This window comes from Otolemur garnettii, unplaced genomic scaffold (genome assembly GCF_000181295.1).
Source record: "Otolemur garnettii isolate 467f Iridium unplaced genomic scaffold, OtoGar3 scaffold00108, whole genome shotgun sequence".
In the NCBI taxonomy this organism is placed as follows: domain Eukaryota; kingdom Metazoa; phylum Chordata; class Mammalia; order Primates; family Galagidae; genus Otolemur; species Otolemur garnettii.
The window spans coordinates 7,128,907-7,145,060 of record NW_003852503.1 but is presented as its reverse complement, the minus strand read 5'-3'; the positions used below and the strand labels follow the sequence as shown (position 1 = coordinate 7,145,060).

The 16,154-nt window shown below is 48.3% G+C and overlaps 2 protein-coding genes across 3 annotated transcripts in view; one reads left to right on the top strand and one right to left on the bottom strand.

Annotated features, from left to right (window-relative positions):
• Positions 1-8,121, bottom strand: part of BACE1 (beta-secretase 1) — a 26,889-nt gene extending 18,768 nt beyond the window's left edge. Inside the window, exon 1 of the mRNA XM_003796866.3 lies at positions 7,409-8,121. Coding sequence (XP_003796914.1) covers positions 7,409-7,669 — 261 coding nt within the window. The 5' untranslated portion in view covers positions 7,670-8,121. The remainder of the gene's footprint in view (positions 1-7,408) is intronic.
• A 7,079-nt stretch (positions 8,122-15,200) lies between these two features.
• CEP164 (centrosomal protein 164) overlaps positions 15,201-16,154 on the top strand; it is a 68,278-nt gene continuing 67,324 nt past the window's right edge. For both annotated transcript variants that reach the window (XM_023517283.1, XM_012809589.2), the window contains exon 1: positions 15,201-15,309. The gene's annotated coding sequence lies outside the window, so the exon portion shown is untranslated. The remainder of the gene's footprint in view (positions 15,310-16,154) is intronic.

Genomic DNA, 16,154 nt, shown 5'->3' with positions numbered 1-16,154 from the left:
GAACCCGCCACCTTAGGTGTACGTGGCTGGCGCCTTAGCCGGTTGAGCTATAGGCGCCGAGCCCTAGGTTTCACTTCTTATGCTACTTGGCAAAATCTTCACAGGTACTGGAAAGGAATAAGTGGTGGGAGGCACTGCCCCTGAAAGGTCAGCAAGGAGACATCCAGCCTGGACATGGGGTTAGAGGGGGCAGCAGAGAGGGTAGCCATAAGGTGATAGCAGTTCAGGAGGTCTGATGAAGAGGGTGGGCTGCATGGGAGAAGATGGCGCTCAGCCAGTTTGCTCCATGGCTCTCCCGTGTCAGAATCTCCCTACGGAGATTGATACCGACTCCTCAATCTCCTCCGAGTGCCCACTGCTCCCCTCTCAGGGGCCACCTGGCTACAGTATCTGAGCACACCTTCAGGTACTGTGGCATCAGTGAATGCTTTCCAGCCCTCTGGGGCCATCTGGCCAGGATAATCTCAGAGCAGCTTTAGAACCAGAAAAATGGTCTAGTCCCTTCCCAGCACTCTCCACTGCCCGGGCATCCAAAAGAGATGGCTCCCAGGACAGAGAGAAGTTAGATGTCAGGTGTGGGGGCTTCCCTGAGGAATATTTATCTTCTTGTGTTTTCAACCAGAATTTTCTGCTTTGCTCTTTATCAGAGAAGCTCAAGAAGAGTCTACTTCAGTGAGAGGGCACAGTCTTTCTCAAGGCACTGCCTCTCCTGCCCATCAAGCTAAATTTTTCCCTACCGAGCTGGGGAGCCAGTGGGAGAGAGGTGTGTAAAATGACAGCGTGTGGGCTCTGGCAAAGCCCTGTGTGGAACCTGCAAGCCCAACCCAGGGAGCCACTTGTGGTTGTAGGGACTAGGTAGGCAACATTGGAGCTAGGGCCTTACCTGCTTTGTCTAATGTGCAGGGTGGTTCTTTGAGTTCAATGGTTTTCAACATTTTTGTTATGAAAACTCTTTTAAAAAACGACATATAGGCTGGGCGTGGTGGCTCACGCCAGTAACCCTACCACTTCAGCAGGCCGAGGTGGGTGAATTGCTTGAGCTTACTAGTTTGAGACCAGCCTCAGCAAGAGCAAGACCTCATCTCCACTAAACGTGGAAAAAAAACTGAGGCAAGAGAATCATTTGAGCCCAAGAGTTTGAGGTTGCTGTGAGCTATGGTGCCAGGGCACTCTACCAAGGGCAACAAGTGAGACTGTGTCTCAAAAAAATGAGACTGTGGCTCAAAGGAGTAGGGCGCTGGCCTCATATGCCGGAGGTGGTGGGTTCAAACCCAGACCCAGCCAAAACAACTGCAAAAAAAAAAAAAAAAAAAAAAGACATATAACCCAGAAGTTCACTGTACATAAACAATAAAAAGCAGAGTTACACTGGGAGGATCAGGAGATTTGGGGCAGGTTAGGGGTAGGTGCTTGGCGATAGGAGGGGTGGGAGGCTCGGAGTCCCATCTGCTTATTCTCTCCCTCACCACTAAGCCCACTTTACAGAACCCCGCAAGACACGGTTTAAAAATCATTATGAGGCTCAGTGCCTGTAGTTCAGTGGCTAGGGTGCAGCCACATAAACTAGAGCTGGCAGGTTCAAATCCAGCTGGGGCCTGCAAAACAACAATGACAACTACGACCAAAAAATAGCCGAGCATTGTGGCGGGTGCCTGCAGTCCCAGCTACTTGGGAGACTGAGGCAAGAGAATCGCTTAAGCCCAAGAGTTTGAGGTTGCTGTGAGCTGTGATGCCATGGCACTCTACCCAGGGCAACACAGTGAGACTCTGTCTCAAAAAACAAAAATAAAAAATAAATAAAAACCATTATGGGAGAAAGAGAAGAGAAAAAGTAGTTACTTGGACTTCTTGGTCCCTGAGACTCTGAACTCTCCTGGTTTTTTACTTCTCTGATGATTTTCTCTAGCTCCTTTGTATACACACCCACTATTCCTTCCTTAATTGTTTTCCTCTTTCTCCTCCACTCTAAAGAACAAGGCTATTTGCTCATTTGGCTTTCATAACCATCTCTTAGTAGGTGACTCCCTAGTCCACCTTTCCAGTCTGAATTCTCCTGGTTTCCAGATCCCCCTTGTCAGCTGGTTGCTGGGTACATCTCAAAGTCAACCCACATATCCAAGACTGTAGAACATGGGAAAGAACTCAGTTTTGGGACTTGAGATCCAAAAACCAGTATTTGAAGCCCAGCTGTTCTCCAGAGCTGAGTAATTTTGGGCAAAACACACTTAACCTCTCTGGACTTGAGTTTTCTAATGTCCTAAAACGGGCATGCTAATACCCATTCCCTTATAATTAAAGCAGAATAATGAATACAGATCTTTGGTAAACTATATTGTACTTCAAAAACTCGCTCCTGTCTGCTGTGTTCCCTGACACAAAGTTAGAGAGGTTAAACAGGAGGAAGTCATCTCAGCAGGGCAGAAAATACCTGCTTGAAGGACATGTGAGGCTGGTTCCTCCTCTCTGCCCTCACTGCCACCATGCTCTTTTGGGCCATTGTATCCTACTGGAGAACCGTGTCTCATGGTAGGCTATCCCAGACATCCTGTGCACTGATGTTGTTTTCCTAGAACCAAAATTAGATTGTCCCTCTTCTCATATACCTACAAGGCCCCCTTACTGCTTACAGAATAAAACCCAAATTTCACTCAGCCCCACAGCACCCCCACCCTAACTTCTAGCTTCTCACCATAGTTCCTGTGTCCCTTCATGAGGCCTTCCTCTCCACCACCCTATCAGAAATAGCTGCTTTGGCTCGGCTTCTGTGGCTCAAGTGGCTAAGGCACCAGCCACATACACCTAAGGTGGCGGGTTCAAATCAAGCCTGGGCCCGCCAAACAACAATGATGGCTGCAACTAAAAAAATAGCTGGGGGTTGTGGCAGGCGCCTGTGGTCCCAGCTACTTGGGAGGCGGAGGCAGGAGATTCGCTTGAGCCCAGGAGTTGGAGGTTGCTGTGAGTGATGCCACGGCACTCTACCCAGGCGGACAGCTTGAGGCTCCACCTCAAAAAAAATAAAAAATAAAAGTTTTTAAAAAGAAATAGCTGCTTTTCTGTGTACACCTCCAAGACTCACTGTCATACCATTTGTACCAAATTCACTTGGTCTTCTTTTTTTTTGGAGACAGAGTCTCGCTCTGTCACCCTAGGTAGAGTGCAGTGGTGTCATAGCTCTCAGCAACCTCAAACTCTTGGGCTTGAGCAATCCTCTTGCCTTAGCCTCCTGAGTAGCTGGGACTACAGGTGCCCACCACTACCCCTGGCTAGTTTTTTTTTTCCTATTTTTAGTAGAGACAGGATCTTGCTCTTGCTGTCAAACTCTTGAGCTCAAGCCATCCACCGGCCTTGGCCTCCCAGAGTGCTAGGATTACAGGCAGGAGCCACTGCACCCGGCCTATGCATTTGGTCTTAGATGATATTTTGGTGTTTTTATGTCTGTGTCTCACACCAGATGGTGAGGTCTCCAAGGGCTACGGCTATGGCCTTATTTTCCTTTTCTGCACACAATAGTTCTTCAATAAATATTTGCTAAATTGGATTGACTACCACCCAAATTTCCCTCCGTACAACTACATTATTATCCTGTGTTTGGTCAGGGATGCTGAAAGCATCATAATGAGATGTCATCCTTTCATGTAAGTGAAAAGAATAAAAATACTCTACCCAAGCGCTCTGCTTCTGCATTGACCACTGCCATCATTGTTCTGTTAGATGTCTTACAGCTAAGGTATTCATTTTTTAGGGGCATATTCTGAACTTGGCTCTGTCACAGATACTAGAATACAAAGAAAAGTAAAAGACACTGTAAAATAATAAATAAAATTTAAAAGACATTGTCCGTACTTGAAATGTCGTGAGGGAAACAAAAACAGTTATGTCATAATAAATGTTAGTAGGGAGATTGTGTATCAGCTCACGTTATGGGGAATGGAAGAGGGATACTCATGATAAATTCTTCTCTCCCAAGACAAATGGCAAAGTAGAAAGAACAGAGGGAGAAGGGGTCACTCACTAGCCTGCCCCTTGGTCAACTGTTTAACCTTTCAGATCTCATTTCTACTGCTAGAAGCTGTGAATGATAAAGACTTTTATATACGTTGCTATGAAGAACACAATGATATGTGTATAAAAGAAACTTTACACATCCTGCCATAATGGATATAGGCATATATTTATATGCCAGTACTACTCAACCATCTTCTCCTGCCAACTTTCCTATCTGCACGAATAGTTTTATTATCTTCCAATTCACCCCAAGTCAGAACCTCAAAATCATCTTTGATGCTGCCGTCTTCACCAGTGTCATCAGTCCTGCCCACCTGCCTTGGACCCAGGCCCTCCACTGTGTAATGTTCCTTGTATCCAACCATTCCCTTCTCTTTCCATCTCATCACAGCCTCACGCTTCCCTGGCACAGCACTCACACCTGGACTGTTGTGACAGAACCTCCTGCTGTCTGTGTCTCTCAGTTCCATCCTTTCTAAAATTCAGATATCTCTTTCTAAAAGACTCATTTCTTCATATCATTCCCCTGCACAAATGAATTCAATTCTCCCCTTGTATCTAAAGACCACATTCCTAACTGTATACCTTGACATTTCAACGACTGGCAATTTAGCTCTATTTTATTTACCCAAACTTATCTGGTCTCAGCACAAATGTGTAATATAAACTGTATAAACGGGACTGGCTTTCTCCTGTCTCCTGAACAAATACGCTTAAGCCCCAACACACGTAACTCATTCTCTCATTTACTGTGGCCTCTCATCATCTAAATTGGTGGTCACGGGGGGAGGGAGCAGACACGGGTATGCAAGTAAGGTGCAGTCCTAGTGCAGTGGGATGGGTGCTGTTTGTCCCCGGGAGTGGCCTTGCATTCTTGTCCATCCTTCAAGATCACAATCTGGGCACATGTCCCTCGCAAAGCCTTCCCTGATTAATTTATCACTTTCTGAGCACTTGTATCGCTCACTCTTTGCACTCCTTGTTTTCAAACTTGAGACACAGATGCCTTGGCCCTACCTCCAGAGGTTATGACTCAGGAGGTCCAGGGTGGGGCCGGAGTATTTATATTTGGACATCACTTTGAGCTCACTATATGGATGACCTTCTACTAGTTATTTCCATTATTTCACTTCTACTCTAGCATTTTGTGGGCAGAAAATGTGTCTTCTTGTCTCTTTATACATCAGCCCTTAAGCCCCAGCAATGAATTGCCTAACAGAGAAAGGGCTCCCCAAATTTCATTTTTACTTGTTCCTAGTACTTTGCCATCCAAGTTCTCATTTAGTGCTTACAGCAACCCCACCAGGTACAGAGAAAGAGCATCTTTCTCACAGACTGGTGGGAAGGGAAAGTCACCACAGAGAAGAGACTGGCTGGCATAGGCTCAGAGGCCATAGTGTAAACCAGTTGCTCTAATTAGGGCTCCCTGGCACTGGCTCCTTGGGTTGGTGTTGAACTTCAAGCTCACTTTCCTCTTCTCCTAGAAAGGCGGGGGAAGGAACTGACATTTATTGAGCAATTACTCTCCCTCAAGTGCTAGGCTAGGGGACGTACACATTATTTCAGGGGATTAGGGATATACAGTAGTAACAGGTCCTACAGTTTTGCACATGTAAAATGCAGAGGCTCAGGACACCCAAGTTTCAATGCTTCATCGCATAGCACGAATGAAGCAGAACAGTCCAGAAAAGGAGAGAGTGACTTCAAATTTGTTGGAAGCCAATTTTGTGTCCAGGTGCATTGTTCTAGGTAAAGGCACAGTTACCTCACAGTTACCTCGCAAAGGAGATCTAGGTTCACTCCTTTTAAAGACAAGGCAATAATCTCAGAGAGGTTATGTAATTTGCCCAATGCCACACAGCTGGGAAAAGGAAAAGCCGTGGGTGGTAGAGCTAGAATTCCTGGCCTGTCTGACCCCAAAGCCCTGGTTGGTTCTGCAGCCCCATTTCTGCCGCAGGCCATTGGATCTGCACACAGTTTGCACCACACATTAGTAGCAGAAACAGGAGAAGGTCCCAGGTCTCTGCATTCCCCTCAGCTCCCTGACAAACCTCACATTCTGTTTGCTCAGGCTGCTCAGGGCCTGGATTCTGGCTTTATGCAGGCTCCACACATGGATTGGAAACTACTTCTGGGGAAGTTATGGTGGTATAGAGGAAAGAGACAGAGAAAGTATGGGAGACCAGTGCCTTGGATTTGCCAAGAGGTAGGCCTGGGTAGCATGGACTTAGGAAGGCAGGCGTCTGACAGGTAACTGGGAGGTGGAGGTTGTATTTCTTCCAGATCTAGCTGGCTGGGAAGTTCAGGAAGTGTGGCTGTCCCCTCCACCCACCCCAGACACACTCCCACCTTCACACACCCTTCAAGGACAGGCTTCCCAGACACAGATCTGGAGGTGGCTCACAGAGATGTGCAAGATCAGATTCAAGGTGACACACAGCAGCGTATACAGAAGCACACTGCCGCCCGTGCCCAGACTCACCACAGAGGAGGCAGATGCACACAGAGGTTGGCCACGGCACCCCACATGAAGGGCTGCTCACACTCCCACAGCCGCCCACAGAGGTGCTGAGGGCGCACTCCCCACCAACCACATTGGAGGTACCTTGGAGGTCGTCAGGAAGGATGGGGAGACTGGGCAGTGTTTTTTCCATCTCTGCCATGCCTTCCCTCTCTCCTACCAGGAAGGAGTCCCATTCTTGGATAGGAGGTCTGGCTTCTCTCCTAAGATTTGTCCTTTCCCAGGGCTCAGTTCAGCTCCCCTCTGCTCTGGGGAGGCCTGAGGTGGGGGAGGGGCTGGAGTGCAGACAGGAGTGGGAGGAGGAAGGCTGGACTGGGGAAGGCAGGAACCCTACCAGGGCTTCTGGGCAGACTGGAGGTCAGGGGGGGGCCTTCATAGCCCAGAGAGTGGGAGAAAGGAGATGCTGTAACTGGTACCAGGATTCCTTGATCCTCAAGGTTCAAGGTGCTGGGAACGAAGTTTGGAAGACCAGAGGAGAGGAGAGGAAAGGGTTGGGTGGCTAAACTCCACAGTGGTGGAATTTGGGAGACTCAGGCTTGTTCATTACCAGAGGGGCTGACACCTGTTACAGTGCCCCCGTGACAGTCCCTTTCCCCAGATTAGGCTCCCCAACCCAGGTGTTTCACTGAGCGGGTAAGTGTGTCTGACAAGGAGTGAGGGGAGGGGAGTGAGCCAAGGGGGATTGGGGAGTCTGTGAGGAGGAGGGGAGAGAGGAAGAGGAGTGACTTATGACCCCGGAGGAATAGTTTGGGAGGAACGGTTAGGGTCCCTCCAGCTGTCCCCACCAGCCCATTTCAGCAGGGGACCAGCATGCTGCATTCCCGTCCTTTCACCCCTCTGCTCACGCAGGAGGGAAAGCTAGGACTCGCCTGACCACCTTACCGTCTGCGGGGGGCTGCCTACGGTCATCTCCACGTAGTAGCCCTGACCCGACTTGCCCCTCAGGTTGTCCACCATTTCCACAAAGCTGCCCCTCCGGCCGGGCTCCTCCGGCTCCTCGTCCGTCTCCCGGGGCAGCCGCAGCCCCAGGGGGGCGCCCCCCAGGCCGCTGCGCAGGGGCAGCCGGATCCCGTGCTGGGTGCCGTGGGCAGGGAGCACCCCGGAGCCCATCCACAGCAGGAGCCAGGGCAGGGCTTGGGCCATGGTGGGCCCTGGCCTTCGGGCCCTCCGGGCTTGCACTGGCCCACGTCCGTCCCTGTTGGCTGTCCCCAAGTCTAGGTGGTGGCTTCACAGGAGAGGGAGCTCGGAGACATCAGGACTCCAGAGCCCGCAGGCCCCTCAGCCAACCCCGGGGTCCAGGCCGTGGAGAGCGGGCAGGAGCAATCCGCAGGGCACGAGAGAAGGGGGAAAACTGGGATCTGGACCCCGCTACATCTGGACGGTGGCGGCCAGCCTCAGCAGCGGGCTCGGCCCCTCGGGGGGCTGGGAGGGGCGGGCATGGCAGGTCGGCAGTGGCCGCTTTCCCGGGGCTCCTGGCGGGGTCGGCGGCGTGGGAAGGGGCAGGGGCTCCGGGCTCCTGCGGCTGCGCTGGCTGCTCAGGCCACCATAATCCAGCTCCCAGCTCCCAGGCGGGCAGGGGAGGCGGAAAGACTTGTGGCGGCGGCTGTCAAAGCCAAAGGGTTTTCGCTTTTCCCTGGGATCGCTGGGAAGTGTAGTTTTCCCATGGCAGGCAGCCCAGCTTCCGGGGCTAGAGAGGGGTCTGCGATGCCCTCTGCCGAGGTGGAGTCCACCCTGCAGGACCCTGGCGGTGCGGGAAGGGCCAGCGAGATGGTGGCGGCACACCTCTCATCTGTCCGTCCTTTCAGCACAATGGCAGGCCCTGGGGCTGCAGACAGAACTAAAACGCACTTACACCCGGAGTGGTTGCACATGGGAGATTTAAGTGATTCCTGCCACACAGTGGCCTTACACACAAAGCGACGTGGCATTAAGAATAGGAATGGGTGGGTGGGGGGAGCAGCTGGGGGATCTGGGAAGACTCAATGAGAGAAGGGAGTATTTAATTTGAGCATTTAAAAGTGAGTAGGCTTTCCTCCAGTAGAGATTGGGGAACAAGATTAAAGGGGATAGAAGGGCATTCTAGGCAGCAAACCATATAAGCAGGATCCAAAGTGGGGGGGGAAGCGTAGCAGTTTTCAGGAGTCTGCAATCTGTGGGCAGTTAACAGTCACCCAGGTCTTCTCTCTTCTGTATCTTTTTGTGCCTTTGAGGCTCTATTTGCTGTAAATCCTCTTGACCTCCTGAGTTCTGTGCTGTCACTCAGCCCCACTAAGGATGAATTGCTGTGGACAGCTTTAAAGTGTTATCACTCCAAGAAGTAGCTGTATATTAGTTGACAGGAGCTTAAAACGAAAAGCTTTGGAGTTCTAATAGCTTAGAGGAGAAAAGCTGTATGATCATATCAATATGTTATTTACCAAACGTGGAAAGCCATTGATAAAATTCAGTAGTCATTCTGATTAAAAAAAAATACACTAAGGGGAAACTTCTTAAACAAGACAAAAGAAAATCATAGAAAACATCATAAGAACAAGTTAAGTTACCCCCACTCAAGTCAAGGTTAGGAAAGGGAAAGTCATTATCACCACCCTTATCCCACATAGTTTAGATCAATCTGATTAACTCAATAAGACAAGAAAACGGGCTTGATGCCTGTGGCTCAAGTGGCTAAGGCGTCATCCACGTACACCCAAGGTGGTGGGTTCGAATCCAGCCCGGCCGCCAAACAACAATGACAGCTGCAACCAAAAAATAGCCAGGCGTTGTGGCGGGCGCCTGTGGTCCCAGCTACTTGGGAGGCAGAGGCAGAAGACTCCCTTGAGCCCAGGAGTTGGCGGTTGCTGTGAGCTGAGATGCCATGGCACTCTACCCAGGGGGACAGCTTGAGGCTCCTGTCTCAAAAAAAAAAAAAAAAAAAGACAAGAAAACGGAGCAAGTGCTATAAATATGAGAAGGCAAAGGAATCATTATTTGCAGATTTTATGATAGGAATAGAAAATATTAACCAATGAGATGATTAGACACAAGTTAAAAATATAAAAATCAATAGATCAATGTATGTATGGGAACTGTGCACATGATAGAGATGGGATTCATATTTTAGGAAATAGATGCATTATTCAATAACTGTTGTTGGGACATTTGGCAATTCATTTGGAAGGAAAGAAAACCAAATCTTTATCTCCCCTAAAAATAAACTCCAGATATATCAAATAGCTTAACATTAAAAATAAAACTACAGAAAAATAGAAGAATAGTGTCATAATATTATGTTAAAGAAGGTCTTCTCGGCTCAGCACCTGTGGCTCAAGCGGCTAAGGTGCCAGCCACATACACCTGAGTTGGCAGGTTCCAATCCAGCCCAGCCTGCCAAACAACGATGGCTGCAACCAAAAAATAGCCAGGCGTTGTGGCAGGTGCCTGTAGTCCCAGCTACTTGAGAGGCAGAGTCAGGAGACTCGCTTGAGCCCAGGAGTTGGAGGTTGCTGTGAGCTGTGATGCCACAGCACTCTACCCAGGGTGACAGCTTGAGACTCTCTCTCAAAAAACAAACAAACAAACAAACAAAAAAAACCCAACCCAAAACAGGAAAGGTAGCTGTTTGCAGTGACGGACACCGGTAGGCTCAACTATTTTGGAGGCTGAGGCAGGAGGATTCACTTGAGCCCAGAGGTTTGAGGTTATAGTAAGCTATATATCATTATGCCACTGCACTTCAGCCTGAGCCCCCCCAAACCCAAAAAACTCCCACACAAAAGAGCTCATTCAAAATTGGATCTGTTTGACTGCTTAAATATTTAAAAGTTCTGTAAAATTGTGAGTATTCCAATACTGCCAGTATTTCAATTCTATTTCTGCCTAGTCCAGTAACTGGGAGACCCCAGGCTAGTTATTTAACCTTTTTGTATATCATTTTCTCATTTGTAAAATGGGGGAAAAGAGGGCCAAGTGCAGTGGCTCACACCCTTAATCCTAGCACTCTGGGAGGCTGAGGTGTGTGGATTGCCTGAGCTCATAGGTTCAAGACTAGCCTGAGCCAGAGCAAGACCTCATCTCTAAAAACACCTGGGCGCTGTGGTGGGTGGCTGTAGTTCCAGCAAGAGAATTGCTTGAGCCCCCCCCCCATGGGGAAAAGATAGTACAAACCTCATAATGTAAGAATTCAATGAGGTAATTCATGTAAAGCACTTAGAATGGTGTCTGGCATATTGTAAATGTTCAATAAAGGGCAGCTATTAGCATTATTACTGCTGCAACTACTTTGAGAAAAAAGACATTCACGAAATTAAAGGGTCAGCCACAGACTAGGAAACATTTGCTACATAATAGAGAGGCAAAGTGTTAATGTCTATAATACATAGTATACAAAGAACTTCTACAAATCAATATAAATCCCAAATAATCTGACAGAAAAATGAATAAAAGGCCATGGTAGCTCATGTCTGTAATCCCAGCACTCTGGGAGGCAGAGGTGTGTGGATTGCTTGAGCTCAGGAGTTCAAGACCAGCCTGAACAAGGGCAAAACCCCCTCTCTAAAAATAGCCTGGCTGGCTCCGCGCCTATGGCTCAAGTGGCTAAGGCGCCAGCCGCATACACCTAAGGTGGTGGGTTAGAATCCAGCCCGGACCCGCCAAACAACAATGACGGCTGCAACCAAAAAATAGCAGGGCGTTCTGGCGGGTGCCTGTGGTCCCAGCTACTTGGGAGGCGGAGGCAGGAGACTCACTTGAGCCCAGGAGTTGGCAGTTGCTGTGAGCTGTGAAGCCACGGCACTCTACCCAAGGGGATAGCTTGAGGCTCTGTCTCAGAAAAAATAAATAAATAAAAAAAAATAAAAAAAGCCTGGCATGGTGGTGGGCACATGTAGTCCCAGCCACTTGGGAGGTTGATATAAGAGGATCACTTGAGCCCAAGAGTCTGAGGTTGCTGTGAGCTATGATGCCACCGCAGTCTACCCAGGGGGATAGAGTGAGTCTCTGTCTCAAAAAAAAAAAAAAAAAAGGAAGAAAGAAAGAAAGAAATTCAAGTGGCCAATTATATTATTTTCTGTCGTTTTATTAACTACAGACAAAAAATTTATGAAAAACCTCAGGCTCAGCACCCGTAGCTCAGTGATTAGGGCACTGGCCACTTACACGGAGGCTGGCAGGTTTGAACCTGGCCCAGGCCTGCTAAACAACAATGACAACTGCAACAAAAAAATAGCCCAGTGTTGTGGCAGGCACCTGTAGTCCCAGCTACTTGGGAGGCTGAGGCAGGAGAATCGCTTAAACCCAGGAGCTGGTGGTTGCTGTGAGCTGTGATGCCACCACACACTACCGAGGGCAACAGCCTGAGGCTCTGTCTCAAACAAAAGAAATGATCTTTTGCCCATTTTAACATCAGGGTTTTTTTTTCTGTTGAGTTTTGAGTTGTAAGAAACAGCTCTAACAATGGAGTCTCTGACCTAAGTGCCGGGAAAAATTTGCCATCAATTCCTCTCCATCTTTGAAACATCATCTTTAACTGTTCATCCTGGAGCGTGGAAGGTGACCTATGAGTGAAATTCTCTCTTCTTCATTCATTGGGTATATTATGGGTAAATCAATTAGGGTATCATTTTTATTATTCCTCCTGTCTCGCAAGACTTAGTTTCTTAATTATGTTGCCTAAGGGCATTTGATAAATTGGTTTGTATTTCTGCATACAAACCTATGGGGAAACCTGATAAAATGCAAATTGTGTATCTGTGTGTGGATAATCCCATTAATCCCATAGTATCTCTTATTCTATTAGCTCTTCCCATGAGAGAGAAAGGAACTCAGGCTAAAAGACAAAAGTTTAAAATGTTGGCAAACGGGGTTTGGGTGCGCTCACGGAATGGGCGTGGGGTGGGGGTGTTTGGCACGCCTTTTGTGTGTGGCACATGACCACAAGACGGACTCTACCTAATAAAATCAAATATTTTGACCTGGTTATTTGCATCCTCACATTAACCTGAAATGAATTTACTAAAAACACAAGTGTTGGCAATTAAAATCAACCAAATTGATTGTAAATTCTTAGAGGAACCAAGTCTACAAATGTTTTTTTTGATTATTATTATTTTTTTAGACAGAATCTCATTATGTTGCCCTCAGTAGAGTGCTGTGGCATCACAGTTCACAGGAACCTCAAACTCTTGGGCTTAAGTGATTCTCTTGCCTCAGTCTCCCTAGTAGCTGGGACTAACAGGTGCCTACCACAACACCCAGCTTTTTGTTGTTGTTGTTGTTGTTGTTGTTTAGCAGGCCTGAGCTAGGTTCGAACCCACCAGCTCTGGAGCATGTGGCAGATCCCCTAACCACTGAGCTATGGGTGCCCAGCCTTAAATTTTTATTTATTTATTTTTTTGAGACAGTCTTACTATGCCACCCTCTGTAGAGTGCCATGGCATCTCACCTCACAGCAACCTCAAATTCTTGGGCTTAAGAGATTCTCCTGCCTCAGCCTCCCAAGAAGCTGGGACCACAGGTGCCCACCACAATACCTGGCTATTTTTTGTTGCAATTGTCATTGTTGTTTAGCTGGCCTGGGCCAGATTCGAACTCCCCAGTCTCGGTGTATGCGGCTGGTGCTGGAACCACTGGGCTACAGGTTGCTGACCCTATTTATTTATTTTTAGAGGCAGAGTTTCTCTGTCACCTAGGCTGGAGTGCAGTGGTCTGATCATAGCTCACTGCAGCCTTGAACTCCTAGGCAGGAGGATGCCTTCTTAGTAGCTAGGACTTTAATTTTTTTGTTCACAGAGACGTGGTTTGGATGTGTTGCTCAGGCTAGTCTTGAGCCTGGGCTTAAGCAAACTTTTCACTGTGGCCACCCAAAGTGCTGGGATTACAGGCTTAAGCCACCTCTCCCAGCCTTATTTCTTTAGAGACCTGGTATTGCTCCATTGCCCAGGCTGCAGTGCAGTGGCTTGATCATAGCGCTCTGCAACATTGAATTCCTGGGCTCAAGCAATCCTCCCTGGTAGCTAGGACTACAGGTGTACACCACCATGTCTTTTTGTAGAAATAAGGTCTTGTGATGTTGTGCAGGCTGGTCTTGAACTCCTGGCCTCAAGAGATCCACTTTGACCTCCCAAAGTGCTAGGATTGTGATGGTTCTAGCTCTTAAGCATTCATGCATGAAAACTCTTCTTCACGGCCTTCCTTGGTTCCATTTGTCAGAGTTTTAACAAAAGTGGCTCCATTTTGATCTGACAACTTTCACAACTTTCTGGATACCTGGCTTGGGATCTACAGGGTCAACAATCTAAGTTCCTCATTCTGGGATCAGGCTCTGAGTAGTGTGGGGACTAGTCTCAGGAGTTAGTATGAGTCAGCTGTAGCTCTAGAATCTGTCAGGGAACCTCACATTCCCCTTTTAAATTAACAATATATTCACTTTTCCATTTTCCAGTTTTCCCACTGATGTTATAGCTAGAGCTGTCGTTGCCCCTCTTAACTTCTCAAGGAGGGTGGTGACCTATGAGAGAAAGGAAGATTTGCCCTCCATGTAAGTCAACTTTTATTAGCAGTAACCACTCTGCTAGTGTGTGGAGGGGCTATATACTTTGTCACTTTTTTTCTTCTTCAACAGACTCTTTGAAATAATTAGGACAGCATTACTATTGTCTTCTTGCAGACATACAAACTTGTATCTGGTGAAAAGATGGATAGTGGAAAATAAGTCTACCTTCCATTCAGGTGCTTATTATTATCTTTATTTTTTGGAGACAGTCTCACTCTCTTGCCCTGGGTAGAGTGCCATGGCATCATCATAGCTCACTGCAATCTCAAACTCTTGGGCTCAGGCCATCTTTTTGCCTCAGCTTCCTGGGTAGCTGGACTACGAGCGCCCCCTGTGATGCCCGGCTAATTTTTCTATTTTTAGCAGAGACAGGGTCTTGCTGTTGCTCAGACTGATCTCGAACTCCTGAGCTCAAGCAATCCACTTGCCTTGGCCTCTCAGAGTGCTAGGATTACAGGTAAGAGCCACAGTGCCTGGACATGCTTATTGATTTAATTGGAGTGCAGGACAGCCAGTTTTTTGGGGAATGGGGTGGTCTTCGTTATCTTACCTTTGCATTTCTTTTGTTTATTAAGGCTTAATGGGCTGATTATTGACAATCACTGTATTATTCACTTGATGCTAATCACACTACTGAAAAATGGTGATCAGTAGGTTACTTTGGATAATTGACATCGCAATAAATACTATGAATTGTTCCTTCTCTGCTCCTGGAAGAAATTGCCCTTATATGTGTATCTATTTTTTTTTTTTTTTTTTTTTTTTTTGAGACAGAGTCTCACTTGTCACCCTCAGTAGAGTGCCGTGGCTTCTAGCTCACAGCAACCTCAAACCCTTGGGCTCAAGTGATTCTTTTGCTAGCACTCAAGGCTAGCACTCGAGTAGCTAGCACTCAAGACTGGCCACAACGCCCGGCTACTTTTAAATTGAGGGCTCCCTTTTAACCCTTAGGGATAACTATCAACTACCTTAAACTACACTTCCCATCGTGCAACGGGAAAAAAATGCATAGCTCTTGCGCGACCTGACGGGACCTAGAACCAATCCAATGCCAGAGCTCTCACTCAGTGACCTATTGGCTGCGGGTAGAGGCGGGACTCTCGGTTGCTAGGTTGGTACCCTTTCCGGAAGTGGTTGTTGGCCGCTGCAGGGCAACACCCCGGCGTCCCTGGAAGCGGGGTGCCGGGGTGGTGCTGGGAAGGCTGCGCAGACCCCGGAACCGTCGCCCAGAACCTCCCGGGGTAGCGGATAGGTGAGGACTTCCAGGGGGTAGTCTGGCGGGGAGGAGGATTGCGGGGGAGCTTGAGGCACACTCGTGTGTCAGAGAGCTGGATGTGCACGAGTGTGGGCGGGAACTGAGGGAAAAAGTGAAAAGGAGCTGCGGGACGAGGGTGCCTCTGTGTGTCTTGTCACCTCACCCTGCTCCGGAGTGGGCGGCGGGGGCACTGGGCTAGGGGCCTGGCGGGTGAGTGCGCGGCGAGCCAGGGAGCGGGGGCGGCGGACGCCGAGCGGACTCGCTGCGGGGCTCGTGTACCGGTCCAGTTCAGAGCGGGCAAGGCCCGGCCTGCGGATCCTGGCTTGAATCTTCCCGTGTGGGAAGCTGCCCCCCTGTCCGAATCTGGGGCTAGCTGAGTATTAAGTCATCTTTCGGTCGTTGAGGATCTTGGAAAGTGTTTTGTTTTTTACTTTTCTCCCATCTCCCTATCTGGAACCGTTCACTTCTCTTGGCCTCTGGGACTTTCTCTGTCCTAGTGCTCCTAATTTAGTCCTTTGCAGGCCTTTCTGCTCAGCACACTTCATGTTCGGGTGGTTTCACCCCAAGTTTCAGTTACCATCTATTCAGGAGTGCTTCCCCAAGATACTTTTCAGCCAGACCTCTTTCCTCGCTCACACCTGCAACCTTCCTTGCTCCCCCAGGTCTGTTCCTTCTCTTGTACTTCCTATCTCAGTGAACGACTTAACCATTCACTCACTCGGCCTGGTCTACGCCTGGAGTTCATTAATCTCATATATACAGAAAACATTTGCTGGATGCGGGATGGAGAACATGTAGCCTTCTGGATCTTTTTTTTTTTTTGACACAAAGTCTCACTTTGT